General features: G+C 45.1%; 2 protein-coding genes and 1 long non-coding RNA gene across 5 annotated transcripts in view; 1 reads left to right on the forward strand and 2 right to left on the reverse strand.

The window, feature by feature from the left end:
• LOC308643113 overlaps window positions 1-21,614 on the forward strand; it is a 622,623-nt gene that overhangs the window by 500,967 nt on the left and 100,042 nt on the right. The gene's annotated exons all lie outside the window — the stretch shown is intronic.
• On the reverse strand, window positions 10,737-14,660 carry TMEM42 (transmembrane protein 42). Of its 3 annotated transcripts, none has more exons than XM_081288281.1 (3): window positions 14,235-14,660; window positions 12,369-12,515; window positions 10,737-11,417 (listed from the first exon to the last, which is right to left on the reverse strand). In XM_081288281.1, exons 1-3 carry the CDS (start codon window positions 14,583-14,585, stop codon window positions 11,277-11,279), a joined length of 639 nt encoding a protein of 212 aa, XP_081144407.1. In that variant the 5' UTR covers window positions 14,586-14,660; the 3' UTR covers window positions 10,737-11,276. The 3 variants fall into 3 exon arrangements, 2 of the variants coding, with proteins under 2 accessions (XP_081144407.1, XP_081144408.1); XM_081288282.1 differs by having other exon boundaries at window positions 10,745-11,417; window positions 14,382-14,660; XR_014021285.1 differs by lacking the exon at window positions 10,737-11,417 and having other exon boundaries at window positions 12,377-12,515; window positions 14,090-14,660.
• KIF15 (kinesin family member 15) overlaps window positions 18,928-21,614 on the reverse strand; it is a 58,899-nt gene continuing 56,212 nt past the window's right edge. Inside the window, exons 33-35 of the mRNA XM_081287428.1 lie at window positions 20,119-20,284; window positions 19,744-19,875; window positions 18,928-19,396 (exon numbers count right to left, since the gene is read on the reverse strand). Coding sequence (XP_081143554.1) covers window positions 19,334-19,396; window positions 19,744-19,875; window positions 20,119-20,284 — 361 coding nt within the window. The 3' untranslated portion in view covers window positions 18,928-19,333. The remainder of the gene's footprint in view (window positions 19,397-19,743; window positions 19,876-20,118; window positions 20,285-21,614) is intronic.

Raw genomic sequence — 21,614 nt, forward strand, 5'->3', positions numbered from 1 at the left:
ATGGGATGGACCTGTTCCATTCAGGAATGGCAACTTCATCACCTGACCAAAGTTCCAGAGGTTTCCTCTGATATGTTTGGTGGAACCCACGTGAGCATAGCCCATGTCACTGAGGATGTACTCCATTGGCTCTTCCTCAACAGGCATGAAAAATGTGTCCTCTGGAGCCAGACCATGAGTACACAAGGATTCCTGTCCACCCCAGGGCAGAGGCAGGTCTGCCATGGGGGCCTGCCTAGGCTGGAGGTCTGCAAGGTCTTTAAGGGTTTGGGACAGCAGGTATGGGCCCTAGGAGGGAGGATTATGGCAATATATTTTGTATTATAAATACAAAGAGGTTCTAAAACAACATTCTGAGCCAGCTGTAAGGAACTTTCACTGGAAAAATTTGGGATATTTTGAGCATGAACAGAATTAAGAACAAGTGTGAATCATAAACCATTTTCAAAAGGATCCATAAGTCCACAGAGATGATGAAGGGATATGAACAGAGGGCTCTGCTCTCAGGAGAATGCCAGGGGCCAGGAGGTGGGTGTGGGTGGAGAGCTGGAAAATAGTGAAGGTGAGTGGTTCAGGCAAGAACTGTCGATGGATGCTAAATCTGGAGGTGGGGAGTTGTGATGACGAGCAGGATATTTGCATGGTCTTAAATTATTTCCACACAAATTGTTTATTAGTTACAAAGGAAAAAAAACAGTAATTATATGGCAAAGAAAGTGGACAACACCTTAACCAAATGATAAACTTCAGGGACAGGTAGACATCATTTGCCTCCAGGTATGATTTTTTAAGGACATACAACATCACTTACATAATATTGCCACCAGGAACACATAACCTCAAATCTAAAGATGATGAGTTACCAAACAGAAAATGAGGGATGTTCTCTGTGTTAGTCAGTGTTTTCATCCCTGTGATCCAAACACCTTACAAGAACAACTTAGAGGAGAAAAAGTTTATTTGGGGCTCACGACTTCAGAGGTCTCAGCCCATGAACAGCTGACTCCATTGCTGTGGGCCTGAGATGAGGCAGAACATCATGGCAGAAGGTCCTGGTATAGGAAAGCTGCTCAGCTCATGGCAGCCAGGAAGCAGAGAGAGCAATCTAGGAGCAAAAGACAAAATGAATTCCCCAGGACACATCCCCAATGACAGACTTCCTTCAGCCATGCCCCACCTGCCTACAGTTACCACCCACTAACCCATTCAAATTATTAATCCATCAAGTGGATTAATCCACTTATTTTTATTTACATCTCTCATATCCCAATCATTTCACTTCTGAACATTCCAGCATTGCCACATGAGCTTTTGAGGGGACACTTCACATCCAAACCATAATATTCTATTGCTAAGGGGGGCACTCTTCATTGTCAACAAAGACTAAGGGGGCTTGAGTGTAGCTCAGTGGTAGAATGCATGTTTAGTGTGTGTGAGGCCTTGGGTTCCATCCCCAGCACTTCAAAAAAAGTAAAATTATGTAGGAAAAAAGCTTACTAACTGGTAAAATGAGGGTTGTTTTTATTTACTCTCTCTTTTTTTTTTAGAGAGAGAGAGAGAATTTTAATATTTATTTTTTAGTTTTCGGCAGACACAACATCTTTGTTTGTATGTGGTGCTGAGGATCGAACCCAGGCCACATGCATGCCAGGCGAGCGCGCTACCGCTTGAGCCACGTCCCCAGCCCCTGTTTTTATTTACTCTCTTCTGTCCATTTCTCCCTTTTGAAATTAAAAGGGAAAGCAGTGAAATGTAAGTACTTTGAACCCTGTCAGAACTGCATGCTCTGGGAGGCCATAGCCGTAGGGAGACATGGCCCTGCTGTACCCTGCCGTGGTGGTTTTAAGCAGTGTTAACAACTGGATGGCAGGGAAGGGAACAGCTGCTATTTAGATTAGGAAAGGAACCTGCTGAGCCAGCCAGCACCCTGGCCTTGTGGGCCCCCACCTCTGTGCTGAACTCTAGCCACACCCATCCCCAGGAGATGCTCCCCTGCCTTAGGGACATCTTCTGCCCACTCACTGAGCCCCCACCCTCCTCTCAGATTCCTGTTGTCCCCTGGATCCTTGAGCCTGGCCCTCAATCTGCATTGTTCCTTGTCCCTCCATGGGCCTCAATGCCATCTCTACCCTGATCATCCAGCTTTTGTTGTGTGTTTGAGTTAGATAAGTCTCCCTTATCACCCCAGGCATCCAGACATCTGGGTGCACTTCCCCTCTCTGCTTTGGGCTAGTGTTTAACCCTCACCGGGCTGAAGGCAATGGAGGTGCTTCTGGTTACTACCTCTACCAGCACCCTGGAGTAGACCCTAAGCTTCCCTCAGAGAAGCCAAAGAGCCCCTCTCTCAGAAAGTGCTAGAAAGTCCTTTTTGGTGCTGGAGATCCAACCCAGGGCCTCACACACACACCAGGTAAGCACTCTGCCACTGAGCCACACCCTAGCCCTGCTCCATTTATTTTTAAAAATTAAAAACATAAAAGAGCACAATCCCCCCACCATTATCAAACCACCTGCCACAGATCTAATTCTTTTCTGTTTCCTAATTGTACTTATGTGCAGGTAAGTAACCTGGCTGTGACTGACCAATGAGCTTTTCCTATTATCTTTGCACGGAAGGTGTGGTATTTCTAATCACTGTTACTGGCTTGCCTCCAGCCCACACAGCTTGGGGTGAGCAAACCTCAGCACTGAGATTCATCCCTAGAGAATGTTCTAGATCCCCCTAGAATAGTCATCCCTCTGAGTGGCCTCCTCTCTCTGTGCTGGTCACTCCCCAGCCATCTCCTGGTTGGCCAAGGAATTGGATCATCTGTGGATAGAGCGCTCACTACTGCCGAGCCCAGCTGAGCCTCGGTTCTGTCCTAATTGCTAATAATCCTCATTATAACCACTTCACAGATAGGGAAACTGAAGCTCAGGAAGACAAAGGAACTCTTGGCTTGAATTGATTAGAAAGGGCACTGCAGATTCAGAACCCAGGGGCCGGCCCTCAAGCCTCGTGAGCAGGGCCAAAGGTTTCTCCGATACTGCCTGCAGCTTCGGCTGGTCCTGGGATTGTGGAGACTGGTTCAGCACCAACCACAGAAAAAGCACCTGTCCCTGGAAGTCCCCATGTGGCAAGAAGCAATGTTCTCCCATTGCAAGAGGTCAAGGTACACAAGCTTCAGCTTTGTTAGCAACCCAGCACATGAGAAAAGAAGAAAAGGGGGATCTTTATGGCCCAAGTTTCTCTTTCCGGGTTCAAATTCTGATGATGCAGCAAGGGGAGCGGGGCGCTCTGCTCTACCCCTGCTGGCAATGGGTCTGAGACTTGATTTCCCACCTGTAAGATGGGCATGCATGTATCAACCTCGGGGGTTACGTGCTGTTGAACTGCAACCAGCAGGCACAGTACTTGGCAGGCATTTCTGGTTAACAGTTTGAAAAGTGGGGGACCCCAGGGCTGCAGTTGTAGCTCAGAGGTAGAATGCTTGCCTAGCATGTATGAGGCACTAGGTTGGATCCTCAGCCCCACATAAAAAATAAAGGTAAAACTAGCACTTCCTGGAACAATTAAAAAAAAAGTGGGGCCCCCACCCCAATACCTGCCTCCTCTCTGCAGACAAGGCTAGGAACAAATCTGGAGCCAAGGTGCTGTGTGCTCTCCTTTAATTGACAGAGAAACTGGAGAGAAAGAGGAGAGTGGGCGAATAAAGGAGGGAACCCACGACCCCTGGAATTGCTCTTGCCTCCTGGTCAGGCCAGACTTTGGGTGACTGCAGATCAGACACCAGCTTGAGGTGGGAGCTCACACCCTGAAGAGAGAGGTTGGGGAGGAAGTGGCCAGAGATCAGCCTTTTTATCCAGAGAAGAGGAAGCACCAGGGAGCTCTCATGATCCAAGGCTATTTCTGCTATAAATGAGATAACCCCCAGTGCTAAAGTGAAAAATAGATTCACTTGGCATGTGTGTGCATACACACCTGACTTGCCACGTGTCCCCATTAGAATGACATTTCCTTGTGTTACCTCAGCTTAGGAGCAGATCTCTCCACTAGTTAGAATTCAAGCTACTCACAAGTTCACAATCAAGAAAGGGAAGGACCCCCACACACACACACTCTTCCTGGGCAAAATGCCTGCAGGCAGATTGGCTGTCAATCACTCTTTTTTTTTTTTTTTTTTTTTTTTTAGTTCTAGGCGGACACAACATCTTTGTTTGTATGTGGTGCTGAGGATCGAACCCGGGCCGCACGCATGCCAGGCGAGCGCACTACCACTTGAGCCACATCCCCTGTCAATCACTCTTAAAAAAGAAAAAAAAAGCCCAATCCTGGTCCTCAGTTTCCACGTGCATGCAGCACACTGGAGTCACCTGTGAAGCTGTCAGGAGTACTGATGTCCACCTCCGAGACTGGTGTCATTGATTAACTTATTAATCCTCCACACGTGAGCCTCTGCACTCTCAAAGCTCTCTGTGTGGTCCAAATGCACAACCAACTTTGAGAACTGCTGGCTCTGCACGACTAACACAAACCAGGCTATCTTAGAGGCCATTGGAACTCCCCAAAAGCTTGTTAAATCACAGATGAGCAGAGTTCTAGTTCTCACGGGCAAAAGATATGCAAAGTCCTTCCCACATTCTGACTTGTTTCTGCTGACACTTTCCTTGCAGAACATTTACAGGGGTCAGCCATACCTATGAGACAGATGAACAATTGTGTCACAGATGACTAAAACTGGAACTCACCACCTCAGACAGGTCCCCTGGAACCAAGGGGAATTATTCCATTTGAACTAAAAGTTCCAGCAGTGGAAGCCACACGAGACTCCTGTTAACCTAGACTGCCTGGTGCACCTCCTCCTAGGGGTGCCCTAACTACTGGGAAGTCTTTTGAGTCCAGGGGTACAACATGCTCCCTCAGGATGTACTTCCTGTGTGTGCCCGACACTCATGATGCTGCCTTGCCTGTAGAAGACTTCAAGTCTGCTTCAATTTTCTGGCCAGAGTTGAGCTGTGCCTTCCTTGGTCCTTCAGGCCGGGTTAAAAAAAATTTTTAAGCCAGGCACAGTGATGCATGCCTGTCATCCCAGCATCTTGGTAGGCGGAGGCAGGAGGATCACAAGTTCAAAACCAGCCTCAATAAAGTCAAGGCACTAAGCAACTCAGAGAGACCCTGTTGCTAAATTAAATACAAAATAGGGCTGAGGATATGGCTCAGTGGTTGAGTGCACCTGAATTCAATCCCTGGTACTCCCCCCCTCCCCAAGGAAGGTATGATGGCACACACCTGTAATACCAGCTCACAATAAAAAGGGCTGTTGGTGTAGCTCAGTGGTAGATGCTACTGAGTTCAATAGCCAATATAAAATAAAAGTTTCCTACAGAAACTAAAGGAGGAACCATCTGGCTGAGACAGAAGGGTTTTTAAGGTTATGAAATTTGTTGTATGGTTATTGGAACTTCCTATAGAACAACTCTAAAGGAAATACGTAATTCTTTACTGACTTCATGGTTTTCTTATTTTCTTTAAGTTAGAAAAGTAAGGATTGCTTGTGGTTTTAAATTTTGTTCTATATTTTGAATATATAATGCATCCACATGGTCAAGTTCTCTAAAGTGCCAGTCACCTTGATGCATTCTAGTTACTAGTTTCTTTTAGACCTTTCTGGAGACTGTATGCACTAAGACAACATATTTATGTAATATTTCCCCTCATGCTTATACAAATGGGAGCATATTGATGTATTGTTCTGCATTTCAAGTTTTTGGAGATCTTGGAGATGTTGGAGATTTTTCTAGCAGCACATGAGTTGGCCTGTTCTTTTTATGGGTGCATAGCAGTTCATTTGTGTAGATGACCCATAATTTATTTATTTTTTTAGAGAGAATTTTAATATTTATTTTTTAGTTATTGGCGGACACAACATCTTTGTTTGTATGTGGTGCTGAGAATCGAACCCGGGCCGCACGCATGCCAGGCTAGCGCGCTACCGCTTGAGCCACATCCCCAGCCCCCCATAATTTATTTAACTAACCTCCTTTCTATAGGCATTTGGGTTGCTTCCACTTTCTCAGTACTGCAAACAAAAATCTTATACATAGATCATTTGTCCTCATGTGGGTGTATCTGTAGAACTGACTGCTTTCAAGTGGAAATGTTGTGCTGAAGATCAGCTGCAGTTGTGATTCTAGTAGACAATATGCTCTGCTCTCCCCACAGGCATCTGTAATTTTTGATAATGTTAATTCTTTGGAAAGGAGCCATCCTGACACAGTAGCAAATGCTTCTGAGAAAGAGTGAGATCTGACATTGAGTTCCACACCATAGTCACCTGCTCTGTGTCACTGGGAAGTCACCTGTGTTAGGTTCTTTACCTGAAAAGTGAGGGAACACTGTAGCTCTCCCAGGGCTTATCAGTGCCTGGCACAGAGGGTCCAATTCACACCAGTTAAAAGAAGTCAGACTGGCTCACAAATGTATGGACGTCTGTGGGGGAGACCAGGGATGCCCAGCACATGTATCTGCAGGGCAGGTGCCTCTTCCTGAGGTCGGGGGAGATTCTGTCCTCCCTGCCCAGAGCAAGCTGGGAACCCCTTTTTGAAAGGAGTCCTGGTAAGCCCTACTTTGGGGAATTCAAGCTTGCTTGCCCACCAGTCTCTGCACCCACTTCCCAGTTCTGAGGAAGAAAGAGCAGCCACTACCCTGTGGGCCATCCCAGACACTATGTGGGCAGCCCACAGTGCTGAGCTCTAGACCTAACTCATGAAGGCCATTCTGATACTTTTTACCTCCTTTTTGGAGACAGGGAGCAATTGGAAAAATAGCATCCATAGATCTGTAGGAGGAACATCTTTTCTCCTTTGTACCTGAAACTATAAGTTTATCCTACATCTGACTATTTTTTCTTATTGTGTATGTAAACACCTTAAAGCAGAAAACAAAAAATTCCAATAAACCCTGAAATCTCTTCTCATGAAGCCATTCTTAGTGCTTACCAGAGTACATGAGTGTTTAACACGACACATAGTGACCAGGGTGCCTGTGGATCCGGCTGGTAGCCTGCCCTTGTGGTCGTTGCCTATATCCACCTATCTCAAATATTCCTGCTCATGGATATACGATGTTGTACTGTGTTTGCTTAACCATGTGACTCTCAGGCAACAAACTGATATTAGCAGTGATGCCACCAGGAGCCCTGTTGCCCAAGCTGTGTGCTTTTTCTTTCCGATATTCCCCCCAGAGAGGATGAGGGGCTGCCACCTACAATAGCCTGCACTGAGGATGAACAGGGCTCACCACCACATGCCTTCAGGTCAGATGATGGGGGACCCTGCTGAAGGCCAGCAAGGGGGACATGAAGCAGGGCAGAAGGGACAGGCACTCAACCAAGGCTCTCTGGATTCCTGCCTCAGCTTTATGACCAGTTGAGTAGATGTGGGAGGAGCTGAACCCTCTACGGCCCTGTTTGCTAGGATCTAGGGAAATACTAGGACGGCTCTAGGATTTGCAGCAACAATCCTCTGGCAGCCCGGCCCTGGAACCAATCCCATTGGAACTGGTGCAGCGAGTCCCTCCTCCAACCCTCACCCGAATCACCACTCCTCATCCTCTCCTTATCCAGGCCCAAAGATCCTAGAGCAGAGCTGGGCTGGCAAGGACAAGCTGGGTATTTCCTTGTTCAACAACCATAGCAATAATATTTTCGTATTTAATAGTGTTAAATGTAAATATTCCAATTTATCAGCAAACAGTTGTATTAAAAAATTCATGAAACTACCAGTCGGGGTAGCAGGCTGAGGCAGGAGGAGGATCGCAAGTTTGAGGCCAGCCTGGGCAACTTAGGAAGACCTTTTGTCAAAATAAAAATGTTAAAAAGGCTGGGGAGGTAGTATATTACTAGTGAGGTTTCACCTTTTCATATGTTCACTGGCTCTTTAAGTTTCCTCTTCTGTGAATTACCAGCCAGTATGAATTCTATTAGTTACCAAACAATATGCTTTGATCAATTTTCTTTTGAGGTATTTTGCCTTTTTGTCAATAATGTATAATACCTGAAGAACTTTGAAAGAAAGATAACTGTTCCAGGCCCACAGGACCTAACCACTCCCATGAGATAGTTAATCACTCTGGAGGGTGGTTCTCCCATGACCAATTACCGTCCACTGGGCCCACTGCTTAAAGATTCCTCTGCTCTTCAAAATTGTTACACTGGGGACCAAGTTTCCAACACATGAACCTTTGAGGAACAAGCCACCTCCAAACCACAGTTAATGTACATAAAATTGCCCATTTTAGTCATTTTGGAGCATGCAGTTCAGTGATAGTAAGTACATGCAGAGCACTGTGCAATCATTACCACTATCCACTTCCAGAATATTTTCATTGTCCCCAACAAACTCTATATCTTTTAAACAATAACAGCCTGTTTCTTTCCCCCAGCACCTAGTAAAACTACTCTGCTTTTTACCAATCTGCCTATTCTAGGGACCTCAAATAAATGGGATCATAACATAGGTCCTTTTGTGTCAGGCTTATTTCACTTAGTGAAATGTTTTCAAGGCCCGTCCATGTTGAAGCATGTGTTAAATCTTCATTCCTTCTTATGAATAGTATTTAATTATATATATATATATATATATATATATATATATATATCAATCACAACCTTTATCCTTTCATCTGTTGATGGATGTTGTTTTCACGTTTTAGCTATTCTGAATAATGCTGCTATGAGCACTGCTGTACTAATATTTATTTAAGTACTTGTTTTCAATTCTTTGGGATATAGAATTGTCGAAAGAAGTAGAATTGTCAGATTGTAGGAAAATTGGATCAAATGACAAATCCATCAAAATTTATCTTATTTTACTGCCTGTGTTTTTGGTGTCATATCCTAGAAATTGTTGCCAAATCTAAGGTCACAAAAATCTTTCCCCTCTTTGAAAAGTTTATTGTTTTAGTTTTTTTTTTTTTTTTTTTTTTTGCTGTGGTACTGGGGATCCAACTCAAGGCCTTATACCGTTGTTTTAACTTTCATGGCTTTGATCAATTTTTAATTCATTTTTGGTATACAAAGTAAGGTAAACATTCAACTTTTTCATATGGATATAGTTTTCCCAGCACTATTTGTTGGAAAAAAAATCATTTTCCCCATTGAATTGTATTGACACCTTTGTCAAACATTTTCTGGACTCCCTGTTATATCCCAATTGATCTATATCTCTGTCTTAATGATAGTACTACACTGTTTTGATTACATGGCTTTGCAGTAATTTTGGAATCAAGAATTGAGTCTTTCAACTCTGATCTTTTTCAACATTGTTTTGGCTATTCAGCTCTTGATATTCCATATGAATTTTAGGATGTCAATTTCTGCAAAAACACCATTGATACTTTCAGGGAACTGGATTGAATCTGTAGATCACTTTGGGTGGTATGTCATCTTAACATGTAATGTATTTACATTTATTTATGTCTTCCCTAATTTCTTTCTGTAATCTTTTGTAGCTTTTAGTGCACAAGTCTTCCACCTCCTTGGTTAGATACATTTTTAAGTATTTCATTATTTTTGATGCCACTGTCGAGTTGAAAAAAAGTTCCTTTCAGCTTGCTCATTGTTAGTATATAGAACCAGAACTGATTTTTGAATGTTGCTTTTGTATGAGGCAACTTTGCTGAATTTCTTAATTCTAACATTTTAAGGAATCTTTAGGATTTTCCACATATTAAAATCATATCATCTGTGAAGAGAGATAATTTTACTTCTTTCTTTACAATTTAGACATATTTCTTTTCTTTGACTAACTGCTCCAGTTAGGACTTCCAGAACTATGTGGAATAGAAGGAGTGAAAGCAGAAGTCCTTGTCTTGTTTCTGAGCTTAGGGGAAAAGCTTTCTGCCTTTCACCATTATAATGTTAGTGGTATATTGTACATATATTGCTTTTATCATGTTAAGGGAGTGTCCTTCTATTTCTAGCTATAGTTTTTTTTTCTAACTATAGTTTTTTTTCCATGAGAATGAACTGAAACTTGTTGGGTTGTAACCAGATGTTGAGGGTGACTCCAGCATGTGGGGATCAGGTAGGGCAGTGGGGACTAAGGAGCTATCAACAGAGAGAGCCCTTGTTGGAGTGGTAGGTGAGGGCCAACCCCAGTTAGCCAGAGCCGTGAGACTGTTGGAGAAGGAGAGGAGAGCCACAGAGGTACTGTGCCAGAGGAGGGGCCTAGACCAGCTTCCTCTGTCCCGGACAGGACATCAGGACCCTCTCATCTGCAAGGAGTGTATGAAGAAGCCCAGCTGGGGATCAGGCTCAGGGGACTGGTGAAGGGTCAGGGGGAACCCCAGCAAAGAGCTGGAGCAGGTGAGTGCAGGTTAATGCTGTGCACGGAGAGAAAAATGACAGTGCCAGACTATTCTGAGCTAGGAATTACATTCACAAGATATAAGTTAGCAAAAGAACTGAAGGGAAACAAAGGACAGAGGAGACCAAAGGGTGGGGCCAACCTTTGGCCCAGGTTTCTTTCCTGATATGGAAAATGAACGAGGGCTCCAAAATGAGATCCAAATTTCCTCCTTGAGAGAATGGCCGAATGTGGAGCGCTGGCCTGGCAGACTCCAGAAGGAACACAGGCAGCAGAGCAGCCGGGCACTACCAGGCAGAACCTCCATGCTTGCCGCTCTCCATCTGCCTCACTCTGGAAGTTCAGCTCACCCTGGCTGCTCCCTCTAACTCCAGAAGGAAGGAAAGAATTAAGATTCCATTCTGATAGTTTTAACTTACAAAAAAATGTTATTTATTAACTCAGGTTTCCTTTTGCTTGCCATAATACATAAGCATGACATAGATGGCCTATAAGTCAGCACGGAGTTGTCAGAAAGCCCCACCAGTCACTGACACTAGAGGTTTGTGACGGCCTTGGACAACAGGACTATAGTTACAGTGTGATTTCAGGCACCATACATGAAGCTGAGCAACCCAGGAGCTCAGCATCCGCCCGGGCTCAGGAACATGAGAATCAAAACTTTACGCAGATGACTGAGGACACCTCCGAAAGAGCACTGCCGCACTGCCTCTCCTCACAGAAGCCACAGCTTCTGCACTCAGGGCTTGGAGATCGGAGGCTTGTTCCCTTGGGAGCAGGGCTGGCCCGAAGACCTGCTGGTCTGGCATAACCCCATGGCCAACGGTAAGAAGGCTGCATACCCAGGTCCCCCTGGAAGCAATCCTGCACACCAACCCAAGGCTGGGCACCATGGTGGCCTTATCAGCTCTTCGTCCTGCCAGCTGGTGTCACTGCTGCTTGTGTGGAAGAGCCTTCCAGGTGGGCGGGAGCTTCCTGTGGATCAGGGTGAGCCCACAGAGGATGAGGAACACTCCTCCCCACCACAGGACTTCCTGGCACTCTCCATACAGCACGTAGCCCAGGAAAGCCTGCACAGAAGAGACAGCGGTGAGGGACCTGCCCTCTATGGGTGGGCATAACACACTCTACTTTGGCTGACATTCTCCCTGAAGGCGCCAGCGGCTAAAGTCTAGAGCCAGCATCCTGGGGCTTCGCACCCAGCCATCACCTTCACCGCTCACTCCATTCACCTCTGACTCCCCAGTAGAAGTGGGGTGTCGCCTCACTCACAGCATTAGACCCTAGCAGAGAACGTGAGAAAGACCTGGCATAGGCTGGCAGGTGGACCTAACATAGAGATGGTTCCTGGCAGTCACTGACCCATGCTAAGCCACCACAGCCTTCCTCCCAGAACTTTAGGAATGACTGGGCTCAGCTCCGCCCTGTTAACTTCAAACACCAGAAGGAACCTGGACCCTCCAGGGCTCATGCTCAAATTCACAGACCCCTAGGAGACAGCTACGCTACAGAGAGACTTCAGAAAGAAGTCCCCAGCCTGGAAGGAGCACCAAGCCAGGCTGCATTCTTATCTAACTTGAGAAGTCCATCATATATATATATTTTTTAGTTGTAGATGGACACAATATCTTTATTTTTTACTTTTTTATTTTTGTATGTGGTGTTGAGGATCGAACCCAGAGCCTCACGCATGTGAGGCAAGCCCTCAGCCACTGAGCTACAACCCCAACCCGTCCATCATGTTTTTTAAAAATATTTTTTTAGTTGCAGATGAACACAAATATTTATTTATTTTTATGTGGTGCTGAGGATCGAACCCAGTGCTTCACACTTGCGAGGCAGGCACTCTACCATTGAGTTACAGCCCCAGCCCCAACCCTTCATATTTAATGGCTCCATGATTAGAGGAATAGCAAAGTGGGGGTCAGCCAGAGCCCAACCTCTGCTTCACATCCTGTCCTTTCCCCTGGGAAAGCAGGGGTCCCTCATGGACAACTCACCCAGACCCTCAGGCTACTCACTGAGCTGAGGATGTTTGAAAAAGTCACTGTGACAGATGCAATGGCTGAAGACATGGAGAAACTGAGGCCCCGACTAAAGAAGGTCCACATCAGGGAATTGGTGCTCGCCATCACAATAATGCCTAAGATGCATAAGCTCATGTTCACCTGTGGGAGAAAGTGTCGCTGCAGTCATGCCCACCCACCTGCAGCTCCCCTTACAGCTCACCCAGGGACATAACTGTGGCAGCCAGACCCCTACTGGGATGGCACCACAGCCCATGGAGACTCAAAACTTTCTAGGGCAGGTTTTCACTTAACCCTCAGTGGGCAGCAGACCCATCTTCCAGATGGAACAGTCAGAGAAGACTCTTGCTGGGTGTGTGACCCTGGAGCAGAAGTAAAACACTAACCCAGAATTAGTATTTTCCAGTGAACACAGACCTCTTACTGGTCCCACAGGAACCAATGCTTGCAGACCACAGGGCCTGGCAGTTATTACTTGGTATGTGCTATAAGTAGGGTGGGGGGAGTCCTTACTTCCCAGGATCAGGTAAGGCACAAATTGGCCATACCTCCCTCCACGAGGCACCCCAATCCCCAAGTTACAAGTTCATTCAGGCCAGCTCCTCAGGGCATTCCTGGGCCTCTTTTGTGCTAAGACTTTACCTGTGCAGGTGTTTTCGGTGCATTCTTGCTTATTCCTTAACTTCATTTTACAGATAAAGAACCAGGGGCACTGCATAACTTGCCTAAAGTGCCACAGTATGAGAGCCCATAGGATTCAACCCTAGATACTGTAGTTCCATGCTCTTAACCAGGACACAGCCCTGACTGGGGATACACCATCGGAAGTGATGTGAGTCATTCCAGGCATCACTTCAAGGACCTAAAGATATTTTTTTCTTTCTTCTTTCCTTTTTTTTTTTTTTTTTAAAAAGAAACCCTTGAGAGAAAAGGGAATCTTTAGAAGCCTCCTATACAAAACCTATATAGACCTTCTTGCTTGGATGAGAATAAGGAAACTGCCTGCAGACATGCATGCTTCTTCCATGGACTGGGCCTATCTAGACCTCCTACTTATTTCTCTTAGGTTTACCAGAAGCTAAATATTTGAGAAAAGAGTGCCTTTTTTTTTTTTTTTTTTTTTTTTTTTTTTTTTTTTTGGTGGTGGTGGTGTTGGGGATTGAACTCAGGGCTTTGTGCATACAAGGCAAGCACTCTATTAACTGAGCTATTATCCCCAGCCCAAAAGAGTGCTTCTTTATAATTTACACAAGGCATCTTATGGTCCAGTGGCAGCCTGCTGACATAAAGGGTTATGAAGGCTGGGTGGCAACTGATAAAGACTAAAAAACTTCCCAGTCCACAGAGTCATTTGTTTTACTTTGGACCACTTACCCCAAGAATCACACCCCACAGTACACCAATTGCAAGCGTGGCAGCTCCCGCTGACTTAGCCCTAAACAGACTGTGGGGTTTGAGCCCAACTCTGGGTTGGGGATGCAATGAGACTCCTCTATCAAGCAGAGACTGGGAATGGGAGGCGAAGGGGATGCACCTGAGCCCTGGAGGGAGGCTGCTGGGGGGGAGGGTTCTCAGTTCAGGGGAATTTCCAGACGGTTCTTTCCAGTATCCCCGTATGCCTAGGGTACCCCACACGCCCAATTTTCCTGGCAATAGGGTAGACCGGCCAGAACACCCGATAATGACAGAAGAGCGATGGGCAGCGGGTTTCTCACCTTGGAATCGCGTGCAGAGAAAGTCTGAGGCACAGGGGACTTAAAATGAGAGGTGGGAGGTGGCGGTCTCCCCCAGAGCGAACTAGCCCAACCGCAGGGAAAGTTTTAGACCTGTCAGGAGGAGGCCTCGTCCGCCGTCTCTTACCGCCCGCGCGGGAGCCGGGTCGGCGCGACTCGGGAGGAGGCCGCTCCCGCCTGCCCGGCTCACTGCGGCGCCGGCTGCAGGCCCCCCGCCCGTCCCGGAGCCCGCGGCGCCCGCCCGCCGCCCCCCGCCGCCCGCCCCGGGCTGCACCTCGCTGCCGAAGGCCAGCTTAGCGGCGGCGGCGGCCAGGGCCCCGAACGCGCCGGCGCACAGGCAGTTGAACGCGCCCCAGAAGCGGCGCCGCATCGCGCCGGCCTGCAGGTGCGGGGGCACCTCGGCTGGCGTGTCGGGGTAGGCGGTGGCCGACACGGCGCCCCTAGGGGGCTGTGGCTGCGGCAGCGACCGCGCCGCCATGGTGCCTGCCACCCGCTGCCCGCCGCCAGCTGTCAGCCGCGCGCCCGCCCGCCGGAGCCCGAGCGCTGAGGACGTGCCCACGTGACGGTCCACGCTCCGGAGGCGGCCACGTGACGTGCTTACGTGAGCCCGTCGTCCGCAGCTCCCGTCTTACGCAGGGTGGTGCAAGGCCCGCAGTGTAGACGCCAGGTCCGGGGCCCGCGTGGCGGCTGTGGGTGCGGAACGACAGCCGCTTGCAACCTGCGGCCTCAACCCCGGCCACACGGCGCTGCCCTGCACCGACCCCCGCAGCGTATTCATACCCAGTCCTGACTCGTCGGAACCGCGAGTCACCTGCATTCCCACGCCTCCTGCCCGCTCACCTGTTCTTTCTAGGTCCAGACACGTACAATGAAGAGCTGCTTCGACAGAGGGCGCTGGGCACCTCCGGACTGAGAAAGGAGGCTGAGGTGGAGAGAGGGTGATGCGCCCTACGTGGGAAGTTAACCTGAGGGTAGGCAGTGAGAAGTCGTCCGTAGTAGTCACTCTGCTCAGATCAACGTCACCTCTGATCTTCTATGCAATTATGTGCCTTTATAATGTCATTTAAAAATTGCATTTTCTTGAAATCATAGAGCTGTTGGAATGTATGCTATTTCCACTCTCCAGGAAAATTAGTACTTTTTCTCTATGCATATTTAGTTATATAGAGTACAAAAGTTAAAAAAGTATTTTATATATGGGATCCCCAGCCCACCCCATCCCCCAGCTTCCATGCCGAGAATTGAATCCCTCGCCTCCTCGCATGCTCAGCAGGCACTCTAGTGCTGAACTACCTCACCAGCCTGGGACTTTTCTAAAACACAAATGATTTCACAGCACACATAATGTTCAACAGCACTCTGTTCCCTGTTCTGGGAATTTTCATGGAAGTCTTTGTGTGCCACCTTGCTTCGCCCATAGGGTGGTTTGTGGCTCAAATAAAATCATGGATGATCCCTATAACTCCTATGAGGTACAGACTGTCCCATTTTGCAGATGAGAAAATTGAAGCTCAGAAAAAATACATAAAGTAAACCCCAGCTCAAAAATGTTCCCCTCAAAACTCCTATCTTACTTTGAATCTTCAGGAAATCAAGTGGTGTCTGCCTGATCAAGACTGCATAATGTACAAGGGGTTCTCTAGAAACAAACAATGTCTTTTCTAGGACTAGCAGTTGAGCATCTTCAAGCCACCTGCTCTGAAATTTTCACCAGTCCTGTGGTGGTTCCTCTGGTTGTCTGTCTGTACTAGTCTGCCAGCTCCTTGAGGATAGTTAATTACATATTCAGTTGTTTTCAGGTGTCTAAGGCCTACTGCAGGGCATTGCATTGAAGCTATCCTCAGCCAACCTACTGGGAAGTAGTTTCTGCTCTTAGGAGCTCCTCTGGACACACAAATTACCTGGGAATCTTAAAAATGAAGATTCAGATGAGGTCTGGAGCTGGACTGAGGCTCTAACGAGCTCCCCCAAGACAGTGGCAGTGCTACTGGTTAAAGGACCACACTGAGGAGCAAAGCTTTAAGTGACTGTTGTTCTAAGTGCACATGGGCATCCTGCAGCATACATGTCCCCTCACAGGACTTTGTCAGGGCAGAAAAATACATGCCTTTTTCTGTTCCTGCTGCGGCACTGGATAGTGCAACCAACTCATCTGTGACCTTTCTACAGATGTTTGAATACACTGTGGACAAACTTACTAAAAAATGATGCAAGCCAGAACTGCCTCAACTGGGAAAACGAGGGGAATCTCCCATTCCACGTTTACTTAAAAAAAATTAAAACAAAACTTAAAGATGGCTTATAAGCAAAAGAATGACCCATTGAGTTCTGGGAAACCCTAAACTCCTCCTCACCTAGAAGAGCCAGATGTCATAATCTAAAAGGGGGCAAAGAGGGAATTTTAAAGCATGAAGCCCCTGGGGTGATGGTGGGGGCTGTGGTGACCTGGGCAATGAGTGCCTTCTGCCACCCTTTTTTCTCCAGCCTTGCCTCAGTGTCTTTCTTTTCATGGTGTCCATTCCTCTGTGCCTGTCTTTTCTTCTGTTCAGTCAAACAAATGAGCACATAATCTGGGCCAGGCCCTTCCGGTTCCAAGCATCATAGTAACCTGGATGCCTAAGACCAGATCCCTGTACTCCTTGGGTTTTCAATCCTAACTCCATGTCCTGAGGACAACCTTGTCTTCTTTCCTTGCTATGAGTAATGTTACGGGTTAAATTGTGTCCCCTAAAAAGATAGGTTAAGGTCTTAACTGCTGGTAGCTGTAAGCGTGACTTTATTTGGAAATAGGGTAATTGCACATGTAATCGCAATAATCTAATCCAATATGACTGGGTCCTCATAAGAAAAGCGGTGCAGGGGCGTGTGCAGCTTGGTGGTAGGGTGATTATCTAGCATGCATAAGGTCTTGGGTTTGATAAAAGGCGGGGAGCAGTAGGGAGAACCCCATGACATATGTGATACTGTGAATGGAGTGACACTTCTACAAGCAAAGGAACACAAAGGATTGTTGGCAACACCAGGAACTGAGAGAATGGCACGGGACATATGCTCTTCCGGGCCAACACACCTTGATTTTGGACTTCTGGCCCCAGAACTGTGAGAAAATAAACTGTTGCTTTAAGTCACCCAGTCTGTCATTGGTTATGGCAGCCCTAGGTAACACAGGTGATAAGACCCAACCCTCTTCACTACCAGTGTCAGTACTCTACCTTCTCCCTCCAAGGTAGTTGCTACCTTTTAAATTCCTTTTACATTCCCGGCCTTTAGGGATTTACTACTATTCCTTGAGACTTCAAACATACATTAAATTTAAACTTCTTTCTACAGCTTTATTAAGAGGTATAACTCAAAAACTGTAAAATTCACTGATTTCTTTTCTTTTTGGCAGTATTAGTGATTGAACCCAGGGCTTCTTACAGTCTAGGCAAGTGCTCTTCAACTGAGTTATATCCCCAATTCTTTTTTTTTTTTTTATAGCATTGCTGACTTTTTTTTTTTTTAAGAGAGTGAGAGAGGAGAGAGAGAGAGAATTTTTAATATTTATTTTTTAGTTCTCGGCGGACACAACATCTTTGTTGGTATGTGGTGCTGAGGATCGAACCCAGGCCGCACGCATGCCAGGCGAGCGCGCTACCGCTTGAGCCACATCCCCAGCCCTATCCCCAATTCTTTAAAAAAAATTTTTTTTAAAATGTGTTTGTTGGTGCTTTGGATGAACCTAGGGGTTTTCTAACATTGAGCTTCATCCCCAGCACAATTTTTATTTTGAGATAGGGTCTTGATAAGTTGGCTCAGGATGGTCATGAATTTGCAGTCCTCCTACCTCAGCCTCCCAAGTGTCTAGGTGTGTATGACCATGCTTGGCAAAATTCACTCAAGTGTACAATTCAATCTTTAGTAATTTAGAGTTGCATAGCCATGTCCACAAACTACATTTCTGCCACTTGAAAAAGTTCCCTCAAGCCATACAGTCTTTCATACTCCAAGCCAGGCAACCAATGATCTGCTTCCCATTGTTTTGCATTTTCTGAACATTTCACATAAACGAAAGCATGTGATATACATGTAGTCCTTTGGGTCTGGTATCTTTTATTTAGCATGTGTTGTGAGGGATCAGTTTGTCCCTTGTATTGCTCAGTAGTAGTATTTCCTAATATGAAAAAATGTTGAAAAGCCTTAGTCACCAGGGAAATACAAGTGATATACCAGTACAGACCTACGAGGATAGCTGTAGTAAGAAAACCTGACAATAATGAGTGTTGAAGATGTGGAGAAAGAGGTACAGATGGCTCTGGGACTGTAAAATGGCACAGCCAAATGGTAGATTTGGAAAAGGTAAGCAATGTCTAGAAAGTTAGACACTTGCTTCACAGATGACCTAGCAATTCCATTCCTAGATATGAATCCTATGTCCACACCAAGATTTACATATGTTTACAGTGACATTATTTCCAAGTTGGAAACAATTCAAATGTCCATCACCTGCTGAAGAGATATATAAAATGTGACATATTCATATAATGGAGTATTATTCTCAATAAAAAAAGAATTAAGTCCCAATACACAGAAGCTCCTTGAGGGCAGGAGTTTGTATTTGCTTTGTTCACTGATGAGCAGAGCCTGGCATCCAGTAGGAGTTCCACTAAGTATATGCTGAGTAACCAGAGAATGAACAATCTAAGTCACTTCATTGTTTTTTAAAGACTTTATTTGAAAAATGTTCAATATTTACAATCATAGAAAATGCTCATGAGAATAAAGAAAACAAACAAACAAACAAAAAAAACAACTATATTAACAAGTTCACTACAAAACCAACCATTAGATTCACTGAAAGTTATTGAACCACCATATATTGTTAGAGCTGCCACAAGAATCAAAGGAGATTACTTGAGAAGAAAATGATCTAACATCTACTGCAAACTTAGCTACAGGTTCTTATTTTAAAGACAAAAGGGTTTTTCCAGTATTTACAACCAATTTCAAGTCTGAAAATGGAGACGTAGCCCCTTAATAGTATGCTGCATACTGTCACAGGTGTACCTGTATACAGTATGTTCATTAGAAAATTCAAGGGTCATTTCCTGCCCCCCTATACACATGTCATAATTAAGATCCTCAAATTCAGCTCTGCTAAGTAGACAAGACTATGTCTTACTTTTGAGAAAAATAAAAAATAAAAATCTCCAAACAAGACGATGCCTTAGTAGTTGACCAGGATCCTTAGGATTCACTCTTTTTCTTTTCCTTTAAAAATATATTTTCAGCACGCAACTTTTCTGACTCCTATAAGTAATTTAAAAAAAAGAAAAAAAAAGAATTAAAAGAAAAAAAAATTAAAGCCCTAATTCTTTCAGGAGTACAGGAGGAGTTATTCTTACCATTTATCACGTTTATATTTCAAATTAAGATTAGAATGCTTGATTTGTAAACTACTCAACAAACAAAAACTGGCATTTATGAGAATTTTAACTGATTCAATTATGTCAGATTAGTAATGAACAGAATTATTTTGAATTTAGGAAGTGCTCTGAAGCTGTTAATTGACGCAGTCATTAAACTTTAATTAATTTTACCAAGAGAATCACTTTGAACTCAGAGTGAATTTATTCAGAATGCTTTTCAGCGTGTACCTCGAGAAGCCTGACATTTTCTTTCTTCAGTCGCACTACGTATTGAATCTTCTGATGTAGGTTTTGGTGGCCCACCAGCTTCCCATTCTCCTCAGTGAGAAATTCCACCTGCTTCCTTAGCATCGTCATCTCCTGCAGGAAAATCACCCCAAGGGAGTAAATGAGAAGCAGAACTTTCAAAATTACATTACTTCTTCCCTCCAAGAACACAGGAAGTGAGAGTCCAGATCCCCAGCTTCTGTGGCCACACACACCTCTGTGTACATGAGAGAAACGTGGAAGCAAGGACATGCAATCACAGAACTGAGCTTGTGTGGATTAGTTGTATTTATTTAAGTGTCCTAAGAACCGTGAGAAGTCCCCACACTAACACACCTGGGACCTCCTCTCACTCTCTTCATACATCTCTTCCAGTTTTGATCTCAGGCGTTCCTTTTCCTGGAAGGCTTTAGACTCTAAAGCTCTGGTTCGAACAATTTCCTCAATCATCTGGAGACACTCCATCTCCCTGATGTGAAGAGCACCCTGGACTTCTTCTAGACTGTAAGAATAAATATTTCACGGTATGCCAAAAGAATGTATCTGAAAAACAGCACTCAAATTAGATATTTCCCCTCTAAGCCCCAAACTAAAATTTGGAAGCATCACTGATATTTAGACCCCTCCAGTCAGCAAAAGAAGAAAGCCAGGCTGGGGGTGTGGCTCTGGGCTAGTGCTTTCCTGGCCCGCGCTAAGCAGAAAGCCAGTGCCGCAGAGCAGAGGAGCTTTTTTTAGTTAGTTACCAAGACCTTGTCTTCTCTTTTATCTCGGAAAACTTCAAAACGCTTAAAAAAAAAAAAAAAAAGATTAAGAATGAAATTATTCAGCCCACTCAGAGCAGAAGTAATCTAAGTATCACCACAGTCTGCATGGTTTATTCATTGTCCCATAGCTCTATAATCATTTCCAATTTTGAAAACTGGTCCTCAGTGGGACACCAGTCATTTCTTCAAGGGTATGCAATTTAGAATTTATAATTTTATATAACTATCAACCGAAAAGAAACATAAGAAATAAGGTTATTATTTTTTTAATAAAGTTTAAGGGACTTCATAAAATTGTTTGAAGATAGTTTCCCAAGAGGAACCAACACTTTTTATTATACAATGCACATGCGATATAATCTTGAAATCTTGATTACTGAAATTATGCAGTATGCAGAATTTACTATACTACTACAGGCCAGTTTTCTGTGGGTTTAACCTGATAAGACAATGTCTACCATTTGCCGGGTCCAATTCCCATGCCCAGTGATGTGTGTGCTCCTACCTGTTTCAAGGACTCCTGGTTACTAGACTGTAAGTTATATGCCAAGATAGATAGCTTTTATTCTTTTTTAAAAAGGTCTCAAATGAATATTATTTCTAAAATGGCTCTGATTCTACAAACCATATGTCTGGATTCTCAAAGATCCTGTAATAAGCTGGCACAGTGGCGCACACTTATAATCCCAGTGGTTAGGGAAGCTGAGATAAGAAGTCCGAGAGTTCAAAGCCAGCCTCAGCATCGGTGAGGTGCTAAGCAACTCAGTGAGACCCTGTCTCTAAATAAAATACAAAATAGGGCTGGGGACGTGGCTCAGTGAAAAGTTTCTGTAAAAGATCTGGGGTTCCTGGCTTAGTTGTACCACTAACTGATTGGAAGACAGTCTCTGAACTACTCATATGCAAATGAAAAGGTTGTTTTCACATGTAGCACATGTATACACTTTTGAGCCTATGAAGCAAATGACTCAATGATTAAGTAATGAATCTTTCACAGGTTGGGTGGTCTTTGACCACCTGATCAAACAAAGATCATTAAAACAGTATTTCTGATGAGAGAGCACCATG

Source organism: Spermophilus citellus (assembly GCF_964194105.1).
Source record: "Spermophilus citellus genome assembly, chromosome: 3".
NCBI classification, from domain to species: domain Eukaryota; kingdom Metazoa; phylum Chordata; class Mammalia; order Rodentia; family Sciuridae; genus Spermophilus; species Spermophilus citellus.

What these genes read in the sequence shown, in the direction of transcription:
- TMEM42 (XM_081288281.1), bottom strand. Translation starts at nt 14,585, where the DNA reads ATGGCGGCGCGGTCGCTGCCGCAGCCACAGCCCCCTAGGGGCGCCGTG. An exon ending in ACCCGGCTCCCGCGCGGGCG is followed by an intron (nt 12,516 to 14,234) that starts GTAAGAGACGGC and finishes TTTCTCCCACAG; the next exon opens with GTGAACATGAGCTTATGCAT. An exon ending in TTTCAAACATCCTCAGCTCA is followed by an intron (nt 11,418 to 12,368) that starts GTGAGTAGCCTG and finishes TCTTCTGTGCAG; the next exon opens with GCTTTCCTGGGCTACGTGCT.